Genomic DNA, 26607 nt, shown 5'->3' on the forward strand with positions numbered 1-26607 from the left:
GCAATTACGTTATAAGTTACATTATGCATAACAAAACGCTATATTGATGGCCTCAAAATTGATGTGTGAATTAACAAACAAACAAAAAAAATAGTTAAACAAATAAATCGAATTCTCGCAAACTGTCATAACGCAAATCAATGTAAGCAACAATGCTGTTAGTGGATTCTACGTAACAGGAAACCAAAGTTACCTACCAAAATTATAAGATTAATATATATTCCAGGTAACTTATTTATAATTTTGCAGTTGTAACATTTTACTCAGAGTTCTAGATACGTCACATATGCTGCGACTTCAATTACGTTTCGTATCAAATGTCAGACTTGATGTTCGCTTGTAATTGAAATGAAGCAAAGCCAAGGTGTCAATGTCAGTCAGCATTACGTGTGCCAATCACGTAACGTAAGGAAATACGTTATGTTGCTAGTACTCGAGTCACTTTTGTTACATACTATTACATACACGAAACGTCATCGTGAGCTGCAGTTACATAGTTAGTATAGGTTTCTCATTTAGATGTTGTTTACCAGCTTCTTATTTAAGAGCAAGTGCATTTCGACTTGTTAACCCAAATTTGCTTTAATGCCTCTGATTTAATCTCAACCATTTGAAGCGAAAACTCCATCAAATTTTCCACATAATTTTCATATTTTTCTTGGCCAGATTGAATTACACAGTTAAATATGTTTGGTTGATTTCTGAGTGCATTTAGTCTTCGATTTACTACGTGAGGCTTTGCGCTGATGCCTTTGGGAACATTTTTGGTTTATTTATGGTGTCCTAATTGATTCACTAGTAGTTGCCAGCCAGGCAAAAACGTAAAAGCACGTTGCATGCCACACACACACAGCTCTTAGAACGCCCATGGCTGTCGCACGCTGTTCGTTGCAAACTTTAGCGCAGCACAACACATAAATAAATGATTTTTCTTGCAGTTTGTGCTCAATTTTTAGTCCAGCTTTTGTATTTAGTATTTGATGACATTTCTAATGTTGATGGACAGACAGAATAGAGACAGCAGGGAAGCTACAAAAACACAGAGTGAAGAGTTAAGGACAAAGGTCGGAGCGAGGCAAGTAGAGGAGACAGCTGCCGGAAATTGTGTTTCTTTTAAGTATCAAGAAGTTGCGTGTATGCGTTTCACTAACAAGAAATCATGCAGTTATTCTGCCAAACTGTTATAGCTGCTCTCTACCCTGTAAAGTGCCTTAAAAGTACCAAACAAAATACGAAAAAAATACTAATTATAAAGAATACAAATTTCTAATTGATTCTATCTAAACAAAAATGTTTGTTTAATATTGTGGCAGTAACTGCTTAGCCAGCTCGTTGCCATTCAATAGGGTAACGAAATACTTAAAGCCGCTCAACGAATCAACAAATTGAATTGCAACGCGAAACATTTGTCAACAGAAAAATACACAATAAAATAAAAGTCGTATTGAACCCGTTTTTTATTGACAGCAACTCAAATATTTTTGAATCCTATTATGCAGCAAAAAAGCAGCCACAACATTCACATTATGAACAGGTAAACAAGGTAAAAAATGCGCAATCAAAGTGCTGCATAGACCCCGCATAAATAGCAAATCAATAAGAAATATGCAAAGCACAAAAGCAACAAGTACTAAAGAATCTTAAGGGAAAATGCCAACGGTTCTTCTATGTTATTTCATTATTAATCTGCATGCAAAAGAGCGTGCTCAACATTGAAACACTGGCTAAACAAGTACCACAAAAAAAACACAGAATGTTTAAAAATTAATGATTGATATTCTTGCGAAATCTAAATTCAAAAATATTTGCTCATACACAACATCCTAGATACAATTATGATTCGGCATTTTGACGCTCATTTGTTCACAGTACCACGTTGCGTATACTTTACATATTGCACTTTTGTACTCATAATCAATCAGGGTTCGAGCCATGCACATCGTTTGAATAGTTGCTTTGAACCAAGGCAGTAAAAATGGCAACGCGATAGCCAGCAATGTTAAGTAGAAAGTAAAAATAAACAAGTAAGAAAGCTATAGTCGAGTGTGCTCGACTGTGAGATACCCGCCACCCACTTTGAATAGAAGTAAAACAGTGCGGTATTATTCATAAAATATATAGCACAAATACTGTAAAATACCAAAGGTATATTGATATATGATATATTGATATAGCACTACATTCAAAATATACCATAAAGTAATCAAATATACCAGACTGTCAGCTAAAGCAACTAAAACCCGTAGTAATAAGGCATTTTTGAATTTACAAAAGTATTTCTTTAATAATTTTTACAATTTTTATCTGATCACAAAACGTTCAGAAAAATTTGAACAAACTTCATTTAAGTGCTTTCAAAGAAAGCTATATCTCTATCTCTTATAGTTTCTGAGATCTAGGTGCTCACACGGACAGACAGACAGACGGACATGGGTATATCGTCTAGCCTGTTAACGCTGATGAATAATAAACGTATATACTTTATAGGATCAGATATGCCTCCAGCTGGCTGTTGCATACATTTTCTGCCGGGTATAAAAACGGAGTGTGGAGAGTGAAAATTGCCAACTACCATTGGAATATTACAACATGAATTCACGTGGCGTTGGATTGCTGCGGTTGCTGCTATGAAATTTAGCTATCTTCATGATTTTTTTCTGTATATTTGTAGCTGGAAAAATCTCTTGCAATCTGCCTTTTCAGCATTTACAATGTTGCACCCTGAACTCTGCACTCTGCACTCTAAATTCCACAGCAGCAGCAAATACGCGTTCAGCTCATTCGCTGTTTATTAAAAAATTGCAACAGCAATACCAAGAACTGAATAGATAACTTCAAAAGCCACAAGTGAAGCGCTATTTATAAAAAATATCTATGGAATTTTCTTCATTCAACAAGCAGAGTTCGTAATTTTACAAGACGAGTCGCAAATATTCTTCGACAATAAAGCTAACCACATAATAAGCTGAGGAGCAAATTAAATTTACTTGGTTTTGATACTCTTTTTTGCTTAAATATTGTATATCATATCGATATAATGTTAAAAACCCAAATTATATTTCAATAGTTTATTACAATTAAACTACGAAATGCGTGTCTTATAAGTTTTTAATTTTATAAAACAGACAAAAACTCAATCTATATAGTGTGGAAGGGTATTCTATGCTTACGGAAAATGTATGTAACAGACAGAAGATAGCAACTCAATATAAATTATACATATTCCTTATGTATGTTTATCTGTCTGACTTTCCAAGTTGAATTTGCAATTTTAAAAAACTTTCATGCTCCGCTTATATATTTTGTACTCAATCGTATCAAATATACCTTATTCGACATACGTGCTGTATTCACGTTTTCAAATTAATTGTTTTCACTTGCATCAGGATAAATTTGTTAGAAAATAGACGTTATTACATTCTTCGACTGATGTAGCTAATAATGACAACTTATATGCATCACATAAATGCATAAGTGTGTAGATAAACTATATGAGACCAACACGAGTGTAGCATAATAAATAAAAACTATAAACATACCCGAGTGTAGTAAGTGTAGTAGATGAGATTATGAGTGCCGCAAATGGGAATGCAATATAAAGGTTCACTGCTGCAAGTCTAGGAGCATTAACAAATGCAAGCAAAAGTGTGCTGTTAACTGCAGTGATAAGCTGATAGCAGGACAGACGTGTTTTATGGGACCAGGAATGCTACAGAGTTGCGTAGTTATGCTTGACCCGTGGCATTAAAGGAGCGCAACATCATGACATACGAAATGGCTGAGCGAACCACCTGCAAAAGGGCATCAAGATATTAAACATAAATACAAGTATAATAAAAAATAAAATGGATATAAAAATAAATGGAATTGATAAAAAATATATATACAAATAAAAAGATATGGAACAAAATATAAAAAGAAATTGAAAAATAGATGCCTCAAGAAGTAAAGAGAAAAATATAGTTAGATCTTCAAATAAATATACGCACCAAAATCGCTTATAAAAATAAAATTATCTACACAAATAAATTGATAAAAAAAAAAACAAATAAAAATGCAATATTTGATATTCCAATAAATTAAAAAATTCGATTAGATATGGACATAAATAAACAAATAAAATAGAGAAATAAAAAATAGCAATAATCAAAAATAAATTGATAGGCATCAATCAACAGTCCAATAAGTATAGAAATGAATATGAAAATGAAATAGTATATGAAAATCAAAATTCAAATCAAAACGCAATATATGAGTAATGAAATAAATAGGCAAATCAAGACGCACATACGAAAATAAACATATAAGAATTGCCGTTAAACACGCACCGCCGAGAATGTTGCCATGTTTGGCTCAAAGAAGTAGCCCTTTAGCTGACATGGTCGCTGGGCCCGCATGATGGTGACGATGAGGGCACGTCGTGTGGCTGGGGCAAACTCCACCCAGTTGCTATCGTAGACTGCTATGGCAAAGTCAGCACTGGCCTGCTTCATATTCTCACCGCAATGCGAATAGATGAACAGCGCAATCAGCAGCGAGCTGACAAAGAAGATGAAGTAAACGCAGACAGGCGACGGAAACAGATCGGCCAACTGAAAGCCTAGAAAGCACAGTTGCAATGCCGTAACAAAGAACTGCATAAACACCAAAGGCCTCAGGCTACGCCCCAGCTGTGTGGCAATCATCAGACCGGTCTGATGCAGGCGCAACACATCAATCAGTTGCTGCAACTCTTGCCTCGGCTCCTGCTCCATGGGCTGCAAGTGCCGTATGCGATGCTGGGCAATCTTGAACAAAGCGCACACATTATACGTGAAGGCAAATAGCAACGTGTCCATGGCCAAGGACATGGTGACGGCCCCGTAGCTGGCCAGCAAATTCCAAATGTACGTGGGAGCGTAGTACAAGATCGCCTGATCGCTCCACGGATACACGCCCGAATGCGGCAGCTCCAAATACGTTTCACCAGTCCTTAGTTTGGTGGTGACCATGATCACAATAGGCTTGATGCCCGCAAAAAGGCAGGCGGCAAAGAAGCAGCGCATGTAGGTCAAGCTCAGCGCTTGATCGCTGCGATTCTCCGTCTCCACGATCTGTGCAGCCTGGGGCCATGCCACAATCTCTGCAAGCGAAACAGTTAAAATCAGTTTTATTTCATAATAAATGTAAATTTTATAAATAAAAATATTACAGAGAGTTACTGAGTTACTTTTAATTTAACATTTTAAATTATTATTTCTTAACTACTTTAATAAAATCAACCAAAAAACAATAATATATTTTATTTGTTTAATGTAAGCTTTTAAATACAAATTTAAATAAGTTTTAATCGTCAAGACAATCAATAAAAAATCAGCAAAAATATAACTCTGTATCTGCAAAGATTCTAATTGCCTAAGTGCCTGGCTATTAATTAGAATAAGTTTACCACTTACCACGCTCAAGAATGCCGCGAATGCGATAGATGAGCTGCACAAAGTCGCCGCGATAGTAGATGAAGACACCATATTTGACCAGGGTGAGGAGAATGGCCAGAAAGGAGCCCATGGCATCAGACATGATGCTCACATTCTTGATGTAGAACTTAATGGCAAAAAACAGCGGACCAAGAAAGGCGCCCATGGTGCCAATGACAAGAAACGAGATCTGTGGACGATCCTTTGAGCTGTTGTTGTTCCACAAATCGAAGCCCATAAGGCGAAAGGCTAAGACTTGTACGCGCAAAAAATAAGCTTCGTCCATGCTGTCGATGGTTGATCCTTGTTTGGCAGCAGTCGCCTTTCTATTTATACTTAAGTTGAAGTGGGCGTGGCTGCACATTTGACCTTGATGCTGCTCGTTGACTGCCTGCACTTCAAATAACGCCACGCCCATCCTCCATTGTGCTACCGCCTTTTGTGCTGCTCAAGAGGCATGCCGTCGCCGCTTGATGGATTTGCATTATAATTTACAGCCATTTAGAGCTTTATCCACTCGCCGCCATTTTGCGCGCGCTTCAGCTGTGGCTGCGATGGTGGGAGAGAAGGCGTAAGGGGGGTAACCACTTTAATTGCAATGCAGACGAGTCATTTAATGAGATTTGCTAAAGCTGCTGTTGACATTTGACGTAGCGTGCAAATGCCACGCTTAATTGCCATGTAATTAGCGCATTTAAATCAGTTCATATAAGTAATTTGTTTAGGTATTTCAAATAATTTTCATTTTTACGTATAAAAAGCGCGCTGTTCAATCAACGATAAACGATAAAACTGCGAACACAACACAGTGCGGCCAACTTGTTGCCACATCAATAAATTATGTTACACACTGGCAACGCACAATGCTGACAGCAACGGGCTGGCAACGCTGACAGTTGTATAACCTATTGGCAGAAACTTTTTATTGTCATTTTGCGAGCAGTTGTTTGAACTCAACACAAAACAACATTAAACGTAAGTAAATGCAATTATTGTCAAAAAGCATCTATACGAATACAAATATTTTAAATGCAAACAGAATGGCTGGTGAAGGAGAAAAACTGACTGGTCTGGCCAAGCACTTCAATGGCACAACGATGGCCGGCCGTGCAAATGTGAGTAGAAGAAAAAACATTGCAGTTAACCCAACTAAAAAAAAAGTAAAAGAACATATTATGACATCGAATGCTTTCTGTTTTGTGTTGCAGGTGGCAAAGGCAACCTATGCTGTTGTCGGTCTGCTGATCGCCTACAATGTGATGAAGCCCAAGAAGAAGTAAAGCATGTGCCACACTTGTCATTTTGTGGCTGCCACAAATTTCTGATGCGCGCATGTTAAATAATTTCCTTTAAGGAGGATTATTTGGCCGCCACTTATAATTTATGTGTTAGTGCAAAGAATAAGAAAGGAATAAACCACTTGAAAATATATAATTCTAATCACATCCTGAAACACGGCGAATCTCAATAATTATGTAATTTGTGCATTGCACAGTGGGTCACACAGTATGTTTAAATACAAACAGTGGTGCCAAGTTTACAAAACTGGCTTACACTTGGTCGATCTTACCTGTCGCTCTTCGGCGCTCAATAACCTAAGTTGTGCTTTCCTTTTTTTGTTTTTAAATATTTTTATTTATTTAAAGTTTTTATTTCATTTCTCGAACTAGCTTTAAATGTTCCACTTTTTTTATTTTTTGGGTTTTCTCATTCTTCTCGTGTATATTTGTGTGGGTGTGTGTTTTGTTGTTTTCTTTTTAGCCCAGTTATCGAAATTTAAGTATTACTAAAAATTAATTTGAATGAATTAAATGTAAAAATGGTTTACATATATATGTACGTACCGTAATGTAATGCATTTACTTGTATTCATTTTCTTTGCTTTGGTAGAGATAGAGACGAAAAACCATATATGCAATTAAAATATATATATGTATATATATATATATCATATATATGTATGTATAAATTAATCATTTATCAATTCTATGTTTATGCTATAGCTATAAAATATATCTTTTACATGTATTCTGTAATAGCAAGCGCTGCTTTTCGATTTTCTCATTTATCATCATGTATTTTTTTCACTTTTTTGTTTCTCGTTAATAACTAAACCGTTTGCCCTAGCAAAACACATCAACATATATAAATATATCGTATCATATCGTATTAAAATTTGATTTGAATTTTGTGGTTTCGTGGTTTTTGGTTTTTATTTTTTAGCAGCAGCAGCCGAGCAAAGTGCGAAAAAAATACACACACATGAATTTATGCATTACTCTGTATGTATATAGGCATGTATTGTTCTGAATTCGGTAATCGGGTGTTTTTTGCCTTTTTGCCATTTCCATTTGTTATCTAATTGTTTGGTATTACTTCTTTTATATTTTGGGTTTTTTTTGTCTACTACTTTTTTATTTTGTTTATTTCTCATAATATGTTTGTTGGTTTGTTATGCTGTTTTTATTTTTTTTTATTTTATCAATATTAATTGTATGTGAGGGTTTTGTCATTAAAAATTGGGTTTTGCCTCTATAATGTGTGTATGTATTGTATGTATATGTTATATGCATATGCTATATCCTTGTTAAGTTACAGTTACTTAATCTTTTTCGTATTTATTTATTTTTCTTTTTGTGTTTTTTGTTTTATTACGAGTTTTCGTCTAATTTGCCTCATTATCATCAACGTCTTCATCATCATTCTCATTTTGAGCACATACAACAAATCAAAAATTCATATTCAGATTCCAATTTGACCCGCCTCCGCCCTCGGGTAGTTGTGTGAGGTGGGCGTAACACAGGGGACGTTTATTTTTTAGTTTTGGGCGAATTAATACTAAGAGTTAATTGCAGCAATTGGCGGCAGCAGACTCAAGTCACTGCAAACAAAATACTGAAATAACACTCATCTTATTCAAACACAAGGACAAAAAAAGTCACTTAAAAATACTGTCTGTCGATGGAAGCAAATTTAACAGATTTTCCTTTCATTTTTGTTTTCTTGATTTGAATGAGTTTTGAGATTTTTTTTTGCGCTAACCGAGAGGTGACAAGTGTCATTTTAGAATAATAAAAAAAATTGCAGTATATGGACAGCACTACACCCCATTATAAGTGTGTAAATATGCAACGATGGGCAGCACTGCTCCTGTTGTTGTATTGTGAATATGCGTGAACATGATCTAAAGCTGAAGCCAGGGATTCAGAGATGCTGAACAATTGTGTGTGTAGGTGTGTTTTTATTTTGTGCATTGCAGTTTGGCAGAAAGATCTCTCAATTTCAATGGGAACACTCGCAATACATAAGACTTTGAAAGATTTAGCGTCAATATCTTTGATTTGATTCACACAACAGTAGTTGCAAGTGGAAATATTGGATTAATACTGTTTTTGATGCAGGAATTCAATGACAACATAATCTTCATTACTGATCCGTTGCTTGGCCGTCACTGCACTAATTCCGTTGTCGTTTGCTGCAAATTATTGGCGCACATTTTGATTGCCAGGGCTAAACAACGGCTTATCGAACGAAACTGCTTGACGAAATTCCGATTACAGAATACAATTGCTCAGCAATGCGTCAATGTGTCCAACAATCCTCCTGGTCATGTGGTCGCCAATGATGCGTTGTCTGCAGAAATTGCATTCGGTAGCTGGAAGTTCGTGAAGCAGTTCAGTTATGATGATGATCAGTGGCATAGCTGACTGCTAAGCCTGCAGTGAAGATGATCGCTAACAATTTGCAACAGTTGCCACCACAAACGTGCTGGCCATGCACAGAATCCGTAGATGCTGTTTACGATGTCATTTAAAACTCCTGCTTCAAGCGCACGATATTCGATTCAATTTAGCTTAGTCAGCTAATTGATCGGCCACGTGGAAACGCTGATCCTGAAGCTGAAATTGGAAATGATGTTGTGAGATGTTAGCGCTATTTCCCCATTTTTGGGATAATTTCAAATGATTGCGAATGTTGCCAGATTCTGCAATTCAGACATCTTATTGTCAACACTGAGCACGTCCAACAACAGATGGCGCTGTCGGTGCGCGTGTTTGTATGTGTTTGAATGTAATGAACGAAACAAAAAGATGAAATTAGCGTAATTATAAATAAGAATTAATGTAATTTCTGTGTTTTGCTGGCAAACGAAAAAATAAAAAATACATAAAAAAAAAAATAAATTGCAAATTGCAGACTACAAAGAAAATAATAATTATATATTTAGGCATGTAATTGTATGTTTGTATGTATGTATGCATGTAAGTATGTATGTAGTTGTATGTAAGTATGCATGTAAATTTGTTTGACAAAAAATACACTCGAGCTTTCTATTTAATTGCTTTTCGCTTTTTTTGTTGTTCTAGTTGTTGTGTTTGTTTTCATAATTATTTTGTTTGTTTTAAGCATAAACTAAGGGCTAAAGTTAACACAATACATATTAAAAAAAAATGATAATTATTACAAGTAATATAAAATATATTTATGTGAATAATAATATATAAATGAAAAGCATAATATTGTTGTTGTTGCTGTTGTGTTTGTTTCACTTCCATTTTACTTATACTTATGTAGATTTCGCAATGTGTTTGTGTGTGTGTTTTTGGAAAGGAAATGTAGGAAAGAGGGTAGTGGGAGAGTTGGCGTTTTGTCAATATCGCAATTTTTGAACGCAGCTGCAGATTCATTTATGGATGTATGTGTGTGTCTAATGCTTGTGTGTGTTTGTGTGTATACCCAACTAACTTATAAGTTCCACTTCTTCATTATTCTCCTTTTGTGTTTTTCTTTAATCGTGTCGTTGCATTTAGGAGTTCGTGGGGGCGGGGTAGCGTGGCGCTGATTTTGAACATTGCCCACTATTTGTTTACGTTTTTGCATATAAGATTTTTTTTGTGTTTTTCTTTCTCATGGTTTCCATTTAAATATATTTATATATATTTTTCATTTTTTGCAGTTATTATGTATTGCTATATTTTATGTAGTTATTTTTATATTTTTTTTGTTGTTTAGTGTTGCGCTTTTCTTTTTGTTGTTATTCCTGCGTTGTCCTTAACACTGTCTCGCTCTCGTATAGGCTGGGCTTGCTTACTGTCAGCTCTTGCTGTGCTGCTCGCTCTCACGCTCACACTGTTTCGTGCTCTCGCTCTGACTTGTGTGAATGCATACATAACCTAATTTCATTGCTGTTTCTCATTCCTGCATCGCGCCTTGGGTTTTTTTTTATTTGCTTTGTGTCCGTATCGCTATCTGTTATCGGTTATCGGTGTCGCTGTGTGTTTGTTTTATGCAGTTTAATGTATGGTGTGTGTGTGTATGTGTGTGCGAGTGTTTCTCGGCTTACGCTCAATTCGCATGCCATTCACCGCGATTGGCACCACCGCCACCGCCGCCTCCACCACCCGCCGCATTGTTAGAATAATAGGGCTTGCTCAGCTGTTGCGCTGCCGCTGCTGCCGCCGCTGCTGCTGCGACGGCTGCTGCGGGCGAACTGCCGCCACCAGCAACTGGGCCGCCAGGGCCGCCGCCACTGTTGGCGCCAGGTGGCACGCCACCAACATTGCTTGCTTGGCTATTGCCACCTCCGGCGTTGCCCGCACCGCCGCCGCCACCTCCGCCTCCCCCGGTCACTTGTCGCATGCTTTGTGCAGCGCGCTGCGCTGCCGCCTGTTCGCGTTGTTGCTGCTGTTGTTGTTGTTGCTGCTGCTGTTGTTGTTGCTGTTGTTGTGGATGCTGTGGATAGTTGTTGGGACGTTGTATGGGAGCCGGATAACGTCCTTGGCCTTGGCTTTGACCAACGCTACCAACGCCGTTGCCACCGCCAGCGCCTACCACTTGAGAGCCACTGGAACCGCTGCCGACGGCGCCGCTGCCGCGTCCGCCCAAGGCATTCATGTTGTTGCCATTGTTGCCGCCCTGTTGTCGCTGCTGCTGAGATTGTTGCTGTTGCTGCTGCTGTTGTAGCACTTGATTTTGCAGATCCCACTGAGGGAATAAAAAGATATATAGAGATGAGATGGGATGTGGGAGAAGGTCGAGATAGAGAGAGACTTACGCCGCCATAATTCTTGTGGTGCGGCGGACTTTGCTGCGACTGCACCTGCTTGGCCAGACCGAGGCTCATGTCCGCGCTCAGGGGACTCTTCAGCTGTCTGCCCATCTGCAAGGATCAAGGATTCCAAGTAAGTCAAATTAGTTCAAAGGTAAAGGTCTCTCCACTTCCTCACATTCGAAGTAATCCACCTAATCTAATCCACTTTGCAAGCAGCCCAAAAGTATGCCGACAGAAATTGTAGACATGTTTTAGCATGTTTGCACATGTTTTGATTTGTCTAAATCGCTATAAAGCATAAGCTACACGGAGCGATCCATTTTCCAGTAAAGACTGCAGCAATATCTCATTCAATTGGCCTGTTTATGTGGATAAATCTACTAAACGTCATGTTATGACATGATTACAGGCCTATTTGTTCACGTCTGTGTTCAGAATGAAGAAAACTATTGCATACTCGCACATACATCTAAATAAATGATCTCCAAGTCTTAAGAGTATTTCGCAATATAGAAAATTTTGATCTTAACAAATTCGTTCCAGTTGTTTCCATTTTTATATGTTTTGACTAGCTTTCTATACATATCTTCCACAAGCAATTTGGAGTGCTTCAATCTGCTAATATTTATAACGAATGAAGTATTATTTATCTAGACGAGAGTAGAAATTGTCGGGAAAAATCTTCGTAAAGTTATTATTTCTAGTCACATCAAATTGAGATTTTTTTTCTCTCGCAAAACTTGAGAAATATTTGTTTCTCAGCACTTCCTGTGAGCTGCTGCTTAATGTGGACTCCATTAATTTATGGTCTTTTTCTCCCAGAGTATTTCCTCAATTGAAAATACACCACACATTTCGTTGTTCCCCCGAGACTAGCATCTTCCGATTTGTTGTGTTGTTGTTGTTCGGTCTAATAACGTTTATTTAAATTAATGCACATAATAATTGATTAATTATTCTTGTTGTTGGATATTAATTACTAAGAACAATATCTATTTGCCCTCTTGTTTGTTGTTGTTTTTTTTTTTACCCGCCGAGTCTTGCTCGGCATAAACTTAAGAGATGGGATGATGGTGCTTTGGGGTAGAGGAACGGAAAACGAAGGAAAAGGAACGGATTCGGATCTTTTCAATGGTTGTTGAACGAGTACAAATTGTTATTGTTGTTGGAGTTGTTGCTGCTGCTGTTCGTATTGGGGGAATGAATGGGCGACTTGTGAAAGTGATTGTTATACATGGACATGTGGTAGCTAGAGTGTGAGAGTGGCTGTGTGTAAGAAGTGTGTGTGGATGCTGATGCTAGTTGTGATGCTAGTTGTGCTGGTTCGCTCCTTACCGAGTCCTGCATGTGTCCCTGACCCTGGCTGCTCTTCAGGTATCCCCCACCGGGCGTCGGTCCACCACGAAACTGGCTCATCCCTGCCGCTGTCAAGAGCTGTGAGTTCATGAACTGGGTATTAAAGTTGCCCATCGTGTGCTGCGATTGCGGTCCCGGTCCCGGCGGTCCATTCGAGCCCGGCGGTCCGCCCTGGTGTCCGCCATACATTCCTGCAGCGGTCGCCAGTCCATAGTTCTGTGCCCCACCGCCGGCGCCTTGGGGCGGCGGACCACCATAGAACTGGGGACCCGTTGGGCCGCCGGGCGCCGAATTCGAGTAGTAGCTATTCGATTGTAGCTGATGTGCACCGGGCGGCGGACCGCCCTGGCCCGGATGCTGCGGCGCCACCGGATAAAGATTCATGTACTGTTGGGCGGCGGCATAGGGGCCAGGACCGGGTCCACCGGGGCCGCCAGGACCTCCAGGGCCACCGGGGCCACCGCCGCTGCCCGCCGACTTTGAACCGATTGCGCCAATTGGTTGCTGGCTGGGCGGCGGCGGTTTTGCGGCTCCCGATGACATCATGGAGCTGCTGTTCGACGAAATGATGGTGACGGCGGCCGCATTCGGATTGCTCAGCTGCTGTGAGTTCGGCTGCGGTGGCGGTGGCTGGCCAAAGGGTCCGCCGCCGAGACGAAACTGTGACGTCAGATTGGAGTACATATCGGGCGTGGGCGCTGTCGGCGGCGGTGGCATATTGGCGCCATGGCCATGCGGTGTTTGCATCGCATATGCATTGAAGGCGCCACCAGCAGCGGCGGCAGCTGCAGCGGCATAATGTCCCGGAAAGCTGTGCGCCGCAGCGGCAGCCGCTGCCGCCGAATAGGCTGGCGAACGGCTCGAATGATCTAGCGAATGGAATGGTGCATACAGATTGCCAGCCTGCGATTGGACCTGCGGTGGTGGCACCTGCTGTGGCGGCGGCGCCAGCTGCGATGAGTTGAACACAACCGCCGGCGGGCTAGGAATCGTTGGAATGCCGCCGACACCGAATTGCGGCGATGCCTGATAGAATGGCAGCTGCTGTTGTTGCTGCTGCTGTGCTTGATGTTGTTGCGAGTGCTGCTGCTGTTGCTGATGACTTGGCGGTGGCGACATGCCGAGTCCGGCATGCAGCTGCTTGGCCTTCACCTGCTGCTGATGCTGTGAATGCTGTTGTTGCTGCTGCTGCGGACTCGGGTAATCATCCTGCTGTTGCTGCTGCTGTTGGAACTGTTGCTCAAGCGAGCCCGCATCAAAGGGTGACCCGTGGCTGCCGTAAACGGGTCCAGGCGAAGACAACGCATGATGTCCGTGGTGCGACTGCTGTTGCTGCTGATGATGCGGCTGCTGCTGTTGTTGCTGCTGCTGGTGTTGCATATGTACTGCAGACACCGCGTAATGTGTCATTTGTTGCTGATGCTGTTGCTGCTGCTGCGCAGCAACGGCGGCCACAAACGAGGCTGCCGTCATATGACTGCCGGTGTCGTCCACCACCGAACTAGAGACTTGTTGCTGTCCGCCATGGGGACCAACAACGTGTTGTCCGTGCTGCGACTGCTGCTGTTGCTGTGCATGTTGCTGCTGTTGAACAACCGCTGCGGCTGCTGCGGCGGCTGCAGCGGCCGCTGCTTGTGCTGCCGCCTGTTGCTGATGCTGTGCATGTTGCTGTGAATGCTGTTGCTGCTGTGCATGTTGTTGTTGCTGCTGCTGTTGCTGTTGTTGCTGCTGTTGTGTTGTCTGCGGCGTACCCTCCGACATGGGAGTGGCCGATTCCCACACTTTCTTAACGCTCGCAATCTTCATGTTTAAGTCGGCTGTCGAATTGTTTTGCTGCTGCTGTTGCTGCGAGTGTTGTTGCTGTTGCTGCTGCTGTTGTTGTTGCTGATGCTGGTGATGCTGGCTGGCCGCCTTGCTCACCGCCTCGAGGCTATCCACCACTTTGAGCGACGTGGCATCGTCGCTGAAGCTGAAGCCCAGCTTCATGTCCTGTTGCTGCTGTTGTTGTTGCTGCTGCTGCTGGTCGTCGTCCTTGCCGAACGTCATCTGCGACAAGGCGCTCGACAGGCTGTCAACAGCTGCGACTGTTGCTGCTCCTGGGCCACCCACAAGTGTTGCCTGCTGCTGTTGCTTCAGCGGCACAGCTGCTGCGGCGGCCTGTTGCTGTTTGTATGTGGAGTTCTCAAAGACAAGCGTGTTAACGGGCGTCGAATTGCCATCAATTAGTGAGCTGCTGGCTCCTACCACGCCCACTCCCCTCTTGTCGCCAATGGCGGAGAGCTTGGACTTGTCGCCAATGGGCGCTGTAGCTGCTCCGCCTGCTGCAACTGCAACTGCTACTGTGGCTGGCGTTGCAATTGTTGATGCAGCAACTGTTGCTCCTGCGCTTGTTGCTGCTGTCGAGTCGCTCTTCTTCTTGCCGGAAACATCACCGCCAGCTGTAGCCAACGTGGGCGGCACCACACCGACCGCTGTGGCTGTGCTCAGTCCTGGTGGCGGTCGAGCTGCTGCTCCGATACCGACTCCTCCGCCAACAACGCCGACTCCAACTCCGAGACCGGCTCCAGCAGCGACATCCTTGAGTGGCTCCTCCTTGGCCACGGTGGCAGTGTTGGGTATATTAATGTTGTTGCTATTGCTGCTGCTGCTCTTGTCCTTCTCGGACCCTAGCTCGTCCTTGTCCTCCTTGGACTTGTGCAATCCCGCACTGAGCGCCAGCTGATTCTGTTTCGTCTTGTCCAGATCCCCAGCACCGCCCACAGCGGTCACCGAGCTTTCCGACTCCGAGTTGCGCTGCTTGTTATACTCCTCGTAGCCCAATCTGCCATAGGCGCGACCTCCGCCACTTCCGCTAGTGCCTGTGCCGCCACCGCCGCCTCCCTGACGTCGGAAACCAGGCGCTGAGCTGCCACCGCTGCCGCTAGAGAGTCCGCCACGTCCGCGACGAGAGGGTTCGCCTCGTGGCGAGAAGCCCGCCTTGTTGACAGTAGCTCCTCCGATGCCGCCAGCTGTTGGCTGGCCACTGGCTGTGGCCGCACCCGAGACAACTGTTCCGCCACTCTGCTCCGAGCGTGACTGCACTTTGGGACTGCGTCGTGCTGCTGCCGCTGAGGCGCCTCCACCGCCGCTGCTGCTGTAGCAGTCCTCGTCGACATCCTCGGATTGCTCGGACTGCTCGCCACCGCTGCCATAATATCGTCTACTGCCACCGCTGTTGCGACTGTTCCAATCGTTGTTGCTGCGCTGTTGTCCCCGATAGCTGCCTCCCGCACCGCCGGCGGCATAGCTGCGTCCGGCGCCACCTCCTCTCGCCGCATGCAGATCCTCCCGCATGCGTCCGCCTCCGCCACCACCTCCACCACGTGGACTTGGTCGCTTGCTGCCACCTGCTGCTGCAGCTGTGCGCGCCGTCTCTTTGTCCTCATCCTTGCCCAGCAATTTGTTGGCATCACTGTCGCCGCTCTTGTCGCCGCCTTCTGTGCCGGACTTTTCCTCGCCGGACTTGTCGAGCGGTTCAACACTGCGTCTCAGTATTTGTGTAGGCTGCATGGCATCCAACGGTGGTTGCTTGACTCCTCCAGCAGCACCTCCTGGCAGCGGTTTCTCCTCACTGAGACTCGGTTGTCGCGCCGGCCGCTGTAATATGCGCAGCGGCACCACCGAGTCGTGACTGTGCGACGAGGAGAAACTCTCCTCGCGTGTGCGATGATGCTTTTGCTCGGCATCTGTTTGCTCAGCCCACGACGAGGTACCGCCTCCTCCACCGCCACTATTGCTGCTGCCCAGCAAGCAGCCAACATCGTCACCGGATGAAACGCTCGTCTTGCGGTGCGAATTCTCTGAGATGCTGCGCGGCAACTGTTGCTGCTGCTGCTGTTGTTGCTGCTGGCCACTGCGATATTCCTGAGCACGATACTCTTGCTCATCACGAGCGCTGTCATGACGATTACGTCCGAAGCCGCCGCCGCCACCACTAGCCCGATTATAGCCACCACCAATGCTGCGCACTCCGCTGCCACCGGCTCCGCCATTGGCGCCAGCTCCGCCATTGTTCTTCTGCAGATAGCGCGAGTTGCTATCGAAGGCGCTGCTCGCCGAGGCGCTCTTCTCGAGTCCACCACGTGGCAGTTGCTGCTGCTGTTGTTGCTGCTGTTGTTGCTGGCGCTGGAAACGTGGCGGTAAATTCGATTGGAAATGCGTCATAAACACAGGTTTCTGTCCATAATCGCCGCCCACAGTCGACGACGATGTCAACGAAGCAGCTGCAGCTGAGCCACTGTTGCCAGCTCCTGATCCGCCGCCTCCTCCACTGCTGCTTAAGCTAGAGATGCTGCCGCGTGGACGACGCTGTTGCATAGACTGTTGTCCCTCGTCCTCGCTGACATTGCCCAGCGGCGCCATCGATGAGACATCATTGTTTGCCGCGCCAGTCGACGTAACGTTGCCAGAAGTCGCAGCAGCTGCTGCTGCCGCCTCGCTCAATGCCTTCTTGCTATTCATTTTCATTTCGAGCTCAAGCAGCTTCTTGGCCGCCGCTTGTTTGCGTTCCATTTGACGGCGTTCCTCCTCCTCCTTGCGTTGCTTGACACGCTCATAGACGCCAGCATCGAGTGCAATGCTGCCGCTGCCGCGATGTCCATTCTGATGTCGTTGCTGCAGCTGCTGCTGTTGTTCCAGCTGGTCCTGCTCTTGAACATCGCGTTCGCTGCTATTGTCCTTGTTTATGGTGCTGCGTTGCCAGGAGCTGTTGCTGCTGCTGTTGTTGCTCGACATTTTGCGCTGATCAACATTGGATTGCGCTTTATTGGCATGCGAATGCGAATGTTGTAGATGCTGCTGATGATGCTGATCATCGGCACTGGCGTGCTCCTCGTCATCGGAGAAAGTCAGTTTCTTGGTGTAGTCTATTTCATCCTGCTTGGTCCAGCTGTCGTCCTTGGCAATTGCATTTAATCGCTCCAAATCCTCCTCGCGTATAATCGGACGCTGCATTTGCGCCACCTCCGGCTCCACCACATAATCCTTGTCCTTGTCCTTGCGTCCATTAGCCGCCTGCTGCTGCTGTTGCTGCAGCTGCTGTGGCGGCGTTGTCGCTCCTCCCGCACCAGCTATCGAGGAGGACGTTGGCGTTGCTGTTGTCGTTGAGGTCGCCGGTCGCTTTGGAATTGCTGCAGCCGCACGAAAACTGCCCAAGATAGCTGGCGATGCCGAACGTCCGCCACCACCGATCCCATTCTGATAGGGAGCAGACACCGATGAGGACGACGACGCCGCCAACTCGGCTGCTGTGGCATTCGATTGCGCGACAGCCGCTGCCATTGTGGGGCCACCGCCTAAGCCGGAGGCGGGCAATGGTGCGCCGCTGCGCATAAACGACGGCATCAGCGAGAGTATGGGCAGTGGAACACTGCCGCCAGAGGATGAGGAGGAGCCGCCGCCACCGCCGCCATTTGTAGACAATTGGTGGCCCTGGGCCTGTTGGTTCAACGCCAACTCCTTGGCGGCCTTTTCCTGTTGCTGCAGCCAGGCAGCTGGATCGTTTTGTGGTCGCAAACTTAACTCGCTCAGTTCGTCGATGTTGTGGCCGCCGCCGACGTCGTCGTTGCCATCTCTGTAGTTGCCGGCAGCATCGGAGTTGTGACCGCGTTGCGCATGATGGCCACCACCGCCACCGCCGCCGCCGCCTCCTCCACTGCCATATTGCTGACGTCCGTGATGAGCGTGATGATCGCGATAGTCGCGGTTTTGCTGTTGTTGTGAATGATGGTGATGGTGATGATGATGATGATTCTGCTGCTGCTGTTGATGATGATGGTGGTGTTGCGAGTGTTGTTGCTGCGTTTGGTATTGATCCTTGTTGTTGTTGTTGTTCTTGCCACTTCCCACAGCTGTTGTCGATGATGCACCACCGCCCATCAGTGTGGGGAATTCGTATTGAAATTGCGGACTCTGATAGTGGGGCACCACCTGCTGTTGTTGTTGTTGTTGATGCTGCTGATGATGACTCGAACGATGGTTGCCATAGTTGCCATGATGATGGCCACTGTTGTTGCTGATGTTGCTGTTGGCATTGCCACCGCCGCCACTGCCGCCAATGCCACGCTCGTGTCCTGTCGTTATTGCTGACCATGTTTTGGGTGAATTAATCGAATGATGGTTGCCACCAGCACTAGATGCACTGCCTCCGCCAACAGATGCGTTGCTGCTCGAGTTATTAATTAGTTTCAAGTTCTTGTTGTTGTTCCCAAGACTGCTGCTACTGTTGTTGCTGTTGCTGTGGTGGCCGCCGCTACTGCTGCTGTTGTTGTGGTGGCTATGGTTGCTGCTGCTGTGGTGGCTGTTGCTATTGTATTTATTGCTCGCGTTGCCGCTGCTGCTGTTATTATTGCTGCTGCTGTGGCTAATTGCTGCAATATTATTGTGGCTGCTGCTGTTTGCAACTGCGTTTGCTATCGCCCCACTAGCGGCTACTCCTGCTCCACCAGCTACTGCTGCTGTTCCTGCTCCTCCCGCTGCTGCTGCTCCTCCGATGCCTGTGCTAGATCCGCTGTTGCTGTTGTTACCTGTCATAGGAACAATTGCAATAAAATTAAATAACTGATTAAAGGAGTATCAACCTCGAGACTCACCTTCAACAGATGCTAGGAGATTATTGTTGTTGCTGCCGCTGCTGCTGTTGTTGTTGCTCAGTGGTGTTGCAATGCTGCTGCTGTTGGTCTCGGCCTTCAGGGATGGCAGATTGGCTGGTGGTCGCCTTGCGGAGGGCACTTTACCCAAGATTTGCATTCCATGTTTACGCGGCACTTGATTCTTTTGGGCAGATGGTTCACTCGATTCACCCTGCAGTGAAGAAGACGGAGTGATATACATAGAGAGTGAGGAGAGTTAGTTGTATTCCCTTAGAGGGTAATCAATAGATCCACTTACTCGACTATTCTTGTACATGCGATTTATATCCAACGCTGTGAATTTGGGCTTGGCATTTCGCTCTCCCCTACTTCCCCCCAGTGTACTCATGCTGCCAATAGATCCTCATTAGCGTTAGCTTCCTTTGCCGCCTATCGCCGCACCGCGCGTTCCACGCTAAATTCGCGCTTTCTTTCGCTCTCGCTGGGTTGAAGGAGTTCTCAGTTGTTGTTGTTGTGCTAAATTGCAAAGAGCAATTTGCGATCTCGTTTCTGCTTCTTCCACTTAGTGTTCTTATTATTCTTGTTCTTGTGTTTTTGCTGTGTTTGTTCTCAGTCTTCTTGTTTGAGCTGTTAAACGACTGCAAAAAGAGAGCAGGACATGCAAAGAGAGTGAGCATCAAATAATCGCAGACCAATCGAAAAAATTAAAAGGGTTGCTACAACTATAGAGAGGGTGGAGGGGAGTTAAGCTGCTGCTGCATTTTGTTTGTTGCAAATTTTTTGTGTATTGTTTTATTTGTTTTGGTACGTGGGGTGCCGCCGGGCCGCCTTGCACTCCAAATACACATATACGTGTGAATACGTGCGTGTGTGTTTGCACCTCTATTAGGGGCTAACACACTCACACATATACAACATCCCCAATGGCTGCGTGAGCAACTGGCCCGCAGCAGAGAGCGAGCTAGACATACATGATTCGCTACAGGCGTTGGACAGCAATAAGTCAGAGTGAGATGCCACTATGGTGTGACCACTCTCGGCATTGTGTGTCTCTCACACAAAATGGTTTTTGGGCAGCCCCGCACCCGCCCCCGCCCACAAACACACAACAGCAGCAGCAACGCACGTCCGCGACCCACACACATACAAACATGCATGCAAGAGAGTGAGAGCGCGAGAGTAACAGAAGCAAAAGACAAGAAATATATGCGGTGGCGTCTTCGTGTAATAATTGAAGAAGAACAATGGCTGACATACAGCAAAGAAGCCTATGTAGAGTTGTTGTTGCCAAAAAAAAAAATTTTTTTTGTTTTAACTGCTGTCAAATGCATTGCGCAAATCTATTGAAACAATAAAGAAAATAAAATTGACAAGTGTACAGTATAATAACGAACAAGGCAACAATAATTATGCTTGGCAACATTTTTTTTCTTATTTTTCAATAGGTGCCTCTAACAATAACAACAACCATTCATACAAGAGCAAGCACACACACTAACAACCAAAACTATACACACACACACACATAGAGAGGGACATGCAACGGGCGATACACGCGCAGTTTATGCTTTGTTATTTCCATTGTTTAAGCAAAATGCAAAAACACAACACACTACCGCTTAATTGTACACTGAAATACATTTAAAAGCTTTTGGCTTTTGACTAGGTGGAGTCGTTGAAGGCACAGTAAAATGTGCCGTTTAATAGCACTCACATATACGCATGCACACTCACTCACTGACACGCATACATACGCACTTGGCAGCACTGGAAACTAAATTTGTGTTTGGATGGTGTGTTGTGTTAAGATTGGTTTTGTTTCTAATTTTTTCGTAGTATTTTATGCCAAATGTGAGTACACTTCAATTGCATTTAAATATACTATTTGCAATTTTTAATATTCATTGTGCAGAATTCACTTTTATTACAATTTTCGTTTTATTTTTTGGCTGCACACATCCACCGCGCGAGAAGTTTGCCGCTGCTTCTTCTTATTGCTCGCTACTCTTTTCGCAGTACATGTGTGCGTGTGTGTGTCTGGCGGTGGCGTAGCGTTGCCACATGCGCCAAAAATATCGAACCAGACCAGACAATACACAATGTTTTTTTTCTCCCATTTTTTCGCATGCATGCAACGTAAACGGCAAAACGTAACGTGATAACTACGTTTGTCGTAACGAAATCATAATTATTCCTTTTGATTTTTTCTTTTGGGGTCAGTTAATTGTACATTTTTAAAATAAATTGGCGCATTACAAACTCAAAATCAAAAAGAAAATAGAAACAAACGAACGATAAACCTGCCGCCGTCGTCGCCGCCGCCGTCCCCAACAACGTTAGTGCAACACAGCACAGCGGACAGCAGTACGGTGCTGCACCGCAAGTGTGAGCGAGACAATAAGACAGCATGTGCTAGCCCGAAACCGAAACACAGCAAAAGCACAAGCGGGCAATAACAAAAACATCAAACAAGAAATCGTATGGGTGTATAGTAGTGCTTACCCTTTTACACTCAGAGCATACACCGCACACACAGTTCGTTGCTCCTTGGCTCCTTTTTTTCTTTCTTTTTCTCTTCTTTTCTTTCTTTTGTACGTCGTTTTTTGCACTCTTCTACGCGCTTACTCAGCCGTTTGCGAAAAAAAATATAACCAAATGTTATTTTTTTGAAAGGTGCGACACACGTTTAGAAGTTGCCTTTGTTTCACGCTAACCGCACTGTTTTCTACAATTTACAAGTGATTAGCGTCTCGAAATACGCTTCCAAAAAATTTTTCTTTATATCCCTTGTCGTCGCTATTTAACGCGTTTTGTTGGGCCGCCGCTGTTGTTGGCTGTGTTGCGCTGGCTCGCTGGCTGTTAGCTAGCTACAGCTAGCTATGTATTTGTGTGTTTGTGTAAGTCTGTCCTCTCTGTCTGTCTGTCGGTTTGGCTTTGGTCGGCTCTCCTATGTTCTCGCTTGTGTTAGCGCGCTCTCTGTCTCTCTAACGTCGTTCTCCAATGCTGTGCGCGGCTGCTGCTGCTCTGGTCGCTTTTTTTTGTGTCGTTTCGTTTCTTTTCGTTTTTGCAAGTGTATAGAGAGATGAAAAATGTAATCGAAATCCAAGGTGCTGAAACTAGTTTGGATCACTTTTGCACTTGCACGATTATTTGTATTTACCACACACACGAACGCTTCTTTACTTTGGCGTTTAAATTACACTATGCCGTTTAGCGTTTACTTTTGTATTACTTTCGGTGCGTTCTTTTCACGTAATACGTAATTGTTCCAGTAGTTTAAATCGTATGTATTTTTTGCACACAGTGCTGCCAGCTTGCGCTTACGGCGTTGCACTCTAGAGATGAGCGTTTGGCTGCTTAACATGTGGAGTCAATGCCGTTACCGTGCGGAGCAATTCTGCTTAAATGCTTTGTTTATCGCAGGCGAGCAATGTTAGGTGGCAACTTAGTTTGTGGCAACGCCGGCACTAACAGTACTATCGATTTGCCTACATACTTGCTATCGATTAGTAGAAGAGAGCGCTCAAATTGAAGAAGTTGTCACAGCAAGCAATGCATTTAATTTAACTCACAGATTTTGTACGAAATTCTAGTAAAAAACAAATAAAAAAAAATTTAAGCAATGGGCAAAGATTTCTACCAAATACTTGGCATAAGTCGCCATGCCGAGGAGGATGAAATTAAGAAAGCTTATCGCAAATTGGCCCTCAAATATCATCCCGACAAGAATAAAAGTGCAGAGGCAACCGAACGTTTCAAACTGGTCGCTGAAGCCTACGAAGTGCTATCCGACAAAAGGAAACGCGACATTTACGATCGCTCCGGCGAAGAGGGCTTAAATCACGGCTGCAACAGCCAGGAAAGCGGCTCTGAACCCAGTTATCATTTTCATGGAGATCCCAGCGCAACATTTGCACAATTCTTCGGCAGCTTTGGCGATCCAAGTAAGGTGTTTGACGAGAGCTCTGCCAATGATCCATTTAGTGCGTTGGCTGGTTTTCCTGGTTTCTCAACCAGAACCCAGGATCCGGCAATTGTGCATGAACTGTTTGTGAGGCTCGAGGACATCAACAGCGGTTGCCAGAAGAAAATGCAAATCTCACGCATGAAACTGGTGAACGGCGTGCCGCGCAAGCAGCTCAAGCAGCTGGTCATTGAAATCAAACCAGGTTGGAAATCGGGTACCAAAGTCACCTTCAGCAAAGAGGGGGACGAGTCAACAAATCGCATTCCTGCCGACATTGTGTTCATCATACGAGATGCGCCGCATCCGCTGTTCGAGCGCGTTGGCAGCGACATTCATCACACCGTCAAGATCACACTGAAGCAGGCGCTGTGCGGTGTCAGCATTGAGGTGCCCACCTTGCAACCCGATGTGCCTTTGTTTTATCACAGCAATGACGAGATCATTGGGCCGACGACAGTGAAGTGTTTCTCAGGACATGGTTTGCCGTATCCGAAGAATCCGTTGCAACGTGGTGCGCTCTTTTTGCGCTTCGACATTCAGTTTCCTCACGCGTTGCCGGGCCCACTGCTCAGACAGCTGGAGGAGCTGCTGCCGGACTGCTAAAAAGAAATTGAGAGAGAAGCTTTGTGATAAACGTAAAACGTATATTGTAAAAATATTCCAAGTACAATTTGCAATTTAATGGCAGCTGCTGTCAGTAATACACAGACAGACTGCTGACGGACTTAACTATTAAGTATACAAACTAATGGCTAATGCTTGCACTGGTCTTTCCTAATCATATACATATGTATTGCTGCTAATCCGTAATCGGTGTAATATCTAGTTAATCATGTGGCTTGTACTGCGGATTATGCGAACGCGCCATCTTCGCTTTCAGCCATTCATCCGCATGCCGCTGCTTGATGTGCACATACATGTTGCTCCTCGAGCGACACTCCTTTGGGCAGTGCGGACAATTGTAGAGCTGGAGACCCGTATGTATGGCCATATGCTCCTCCAGATTGCGCTGCTGCTTGAAGCTCTTCTCGCAATACGTGCACTGCAGATTCGTGGTCAGCTTATGCGCGTACTTGATGTGTGCTCGCAACGCTGTGCGACTGCTGCACGTCTTGGCGCAATGCGGACACACGGTATCCGTGCTGTCGTGTGTGAAGCGATGCAATCGCAGGCTGTGCTCGTTCTTCAGCCAGACCCCGCAAATTGGGCACTCCATGGCGGGGGCAACGACGCCTTGATGCTCGAGCAGATGGCGTTCGAAGGAGGGTTTGAATTTAAACTTTTTTGCCACAAATGTCGCAGACATGCGGATGCAGATCCTCGTGTATGGACTGAATGTGTCGACGCAAGCGATGCACATTGGCAAAGCTAGAAAGAGAGCGAGCGAGATGCATGGAGGGAGCATGAATTAGAGAGAGAGGAGGCAACATATATTTCGTAGACTTACCTCTTGTCGCAGATCTGGCAACTGTGCTCCAGCTGATCAGTGTCGTGCTTGAGCAGATGATTGGATAGCCGACGTTCGCTGCTAAATGTACGCTCGCATTTGGCGCACGGAAACTTGAGAACCTTGCCAATTTGGGCCACTTTGTTGTGCACCGTCTCGATGTGTGTGGCAAGATAATCCTGCGAGTTCAGCGACTTGTTGCAAATCGAGCAGCTGTCGACGTGAAAGAGAAGAGAGGGGGAATATCACGTTAGTTGCAGTCATAAAAGCCTAAAGTGTTAGCTGGCATCAATAAGCTAATTAACCCCATTAACGTAATGGAAAAATCAATTTTAAGCTGCAAATGCGGCGCACTCACGTGAAGAGCTTGGGATTAATATGCTTGCGAATGTGATCCATAAGCTTGGACGGTCGATTGAAGATCTTGTTGCAGCACTTGAGATACGCATCCTGCTGATGCACCTCGAGAAAATGCGTCTTCAGCTGCGACAGATACTTGGCACTGAAATCGCACAGATCACAGTCGGCGCTCATATAACTGGCGATCGCCTCCTCGTAGCGCTTCGATAGCTGGGCACGTGAACAGCCCTTGGGACGACGCTCCAGTACCGCTTCCAGCTCATGCTTTTGCGTATCCGTCGGCGTGTCAGCGCTGCTCGGCAACACTTTCTTGCTGCGTCTCACTTTGTTTGGCGCACCGACTTCATTGTTGTTGTTGCTCTGTTCGAGCAGCTGATCGAGTTCCTGGGCTAAGGTGAGATTGCGTGACTTGCGGCGACGTGTGACGCGCACTTTACGCTTGGGCTTTAGTTTATGCTGCAGCTTCACGAGCGGTACTTCATCTAGAACATGGAATTTAAGTGAATTTCTAGAGGATTAAGCTCTGACACTCACCATCTTCATCAGACGCAGCGGATGAGGAAGAGGAAGAGGGGGAGGAGGAAGCGCTGCCGTCATCAGCCAGCAGTAGCGACGGCTTCTCATCGTAATCCAGCGTCTGCTGCTGCTTGGCACTTCTCGTCGAGATTTGGGGTACCTCAACGCTGTCTACATTCACATCGAGCACACTACCTAATAGACTGAGATTGTGGATGTCCAATGGCTTCTCGTCCATCTCATCGGCGGCGACCAACGGCAGCTCATCGATGCTAACATCCACATCGATGCCGCCAGTCCATTTCATGGCCACACAATCCACGTCCACATTAAGGAATTCCTTTTTGAGTGTTGCCTGTTTTTGTTCGACGAGCTGCCAGAAATTGTTGAAATCCTCCAGATGCTCGCAACAGTCGTGACATATATTCGTTGATATGTTGTCATCCGGCATTATCTATGAGGATTATGAAAAATTAATTAAATAATTGCTAAAATAGGGCAAAGCTTACTTCGAGCTGCAGAAACTTGGCAATCATTTTCAGCAGCGATGATTCGGCCAGCGTGTCGTCCGTTTCGAACAAATAGACGGCATTGTTTGCGTTTATGTTTTTTAAACACAAGCGACAGATCATGTTGCGGCCTTTTCAACATAAAATGCATACAACAAACGGCAAAAAGTTAGCTCATCAAATATTATCAATTGTTTGGTTTTCTGTTTTTAGTGATGGCACATTCCACACACACTTATCAAATGTATCGATTTTGTAGCGATAAGCGCAACGTTGCCAGCATTTTCGAATTTTTATTTTACTTCATATTTTACA

General features: G+C 44.9%; 5 protein-coding genes across 7 annotated transcripts; 2 read left to right on the forward strand and 3 right to left on the reverse strand.

Moving 5' to 3' along the window:
• Positions 1–3696: 3696 nt before the first annotated feature.
• Positions 3697–6286, reverse strand: LOC132795033 (odorant receptor 9a). The gene is made up of 3 exons (XM_060805440.1): positions 5436–6286; positions 4329–5122; positions 3697–3791 (listed from the first exon to the last, which is right to left on the reverse strand). Exons 1-3 carry the CDS (start codon positions 5872–5874, stop codon positions 3726–3728), a joined length of 1299 nt encoding a protein of 432 aa, XP_060661423.1. The 5' UTR covers positions 5875–6286; the 3' UTR covers positions 3697–3725.
• A 14-nt stretch (positions 6287–6300) lies between these two features.
• On the forward strand, positions 6301–6909 carry LOC132795036 (uncharacterized). Its single transcript, XM_060805444.1, has 3 exons — positions 6301–6431; positions 6496–6571; positions 6665–6909. The coding sequence occupies exons 2-3, from the start codon at positions 6497–6499 to the stop codon at positions 6734–6736; spliced, it is 147 nt and encodes a 48-aa protein (XP_060661427.1). The 5' UTR covers positions 6301–6431; position 6496; the 3' UTR covers positions 6737–6909.
• A 3483-nt stretch (positions 6910–10392) lies between these two features.
• LOC132795027 (hornerin) lies at positions 10393–22832 on the reverse strand. Of its 3 annotated transcripts, none has more exons than XM_060805428.1 (6): positions 21996–22831; positions 19792–20131; positions 19494–19704; positions 12844–19427; positions 11512–11616; positions 10393–11441 (listed from the first exon to the last, which is right to left on the reverse strand). In XM_060805428.1, exons 2-6 carry the CDS (start codon positions 19879–19881, stop codon positions 10803–10805), a joined length of 7629 nt encoding a protein of 2542 aa, XP_060661411.1. In that variant the 5' UTR covers positions 19882–20131; positions 21996–22831; the 3' UTR covers positions 10393–10802. The 3 variants fall into 3 exon arrangements, with proteins under 3 accessions (XP_060661411.1, XP_060661412.1, XP_060661413.1); XM_060805429.1 differs by lacking the exon at positions 21996–22831 and adding an exon at positions 21422–21489; XM_060805430.1 differs by lacking the exons at positions 10393–11441; positions 11512–11616 and having other exon boundaries at positions 12391–19427; positions 21996–22832.
• Positions 22833–23012: 180 nt separating this feature from the next.
• Positions 23013–24218, forward strand: LOC132795035 (dnaJ protein homolog 1). The gene has a single exon (XM_060805442.1). The coding sequence runs from the start codon at positions 23116–23118 to the stop codon at positions 24061–24063; it is 948 nt and encodes a 315-aa protein (XP_060661425.1). The 5' UTR covers positions 23013–23115; the 3' UTR covers positions 24064–24218.
• A 61-nt stretch (positions 24219–24279) lies between these two features.
• On the reverse strand, positions 24280–26526 carry LOC132795031 (transcription factor grauzone). The gene is given in 6 exon segments (XM_060805439.1): positions 24280–24745; positions 24747–24828; positions 24908–25120; positions 25266–25749; positions 25802–26237; positions 26293–26526. Coding segments are annotated over 6 exon segments (1797 nt in total). The 5' UTR covers positions 26416–26526; the 3' UTR covers positions 24280–24286.
• Positions 26527–26607: the final 81 nt, after the last annotated feature.

The sequence above is a fragment of the Drosophila nasuta genome, chromosome X, assembly GCF_023558535.2.
Source record: "Drosophila nasuta strain 15112-1781.00 chromosome X, ASM2355853v1, whole genome shotgun sequence".
NCBI lineage: Eukaryota > Metazoa > Arthropoda > Insecta > Diptera > Drosophilidae > Drosophila > Drosophila nasuta.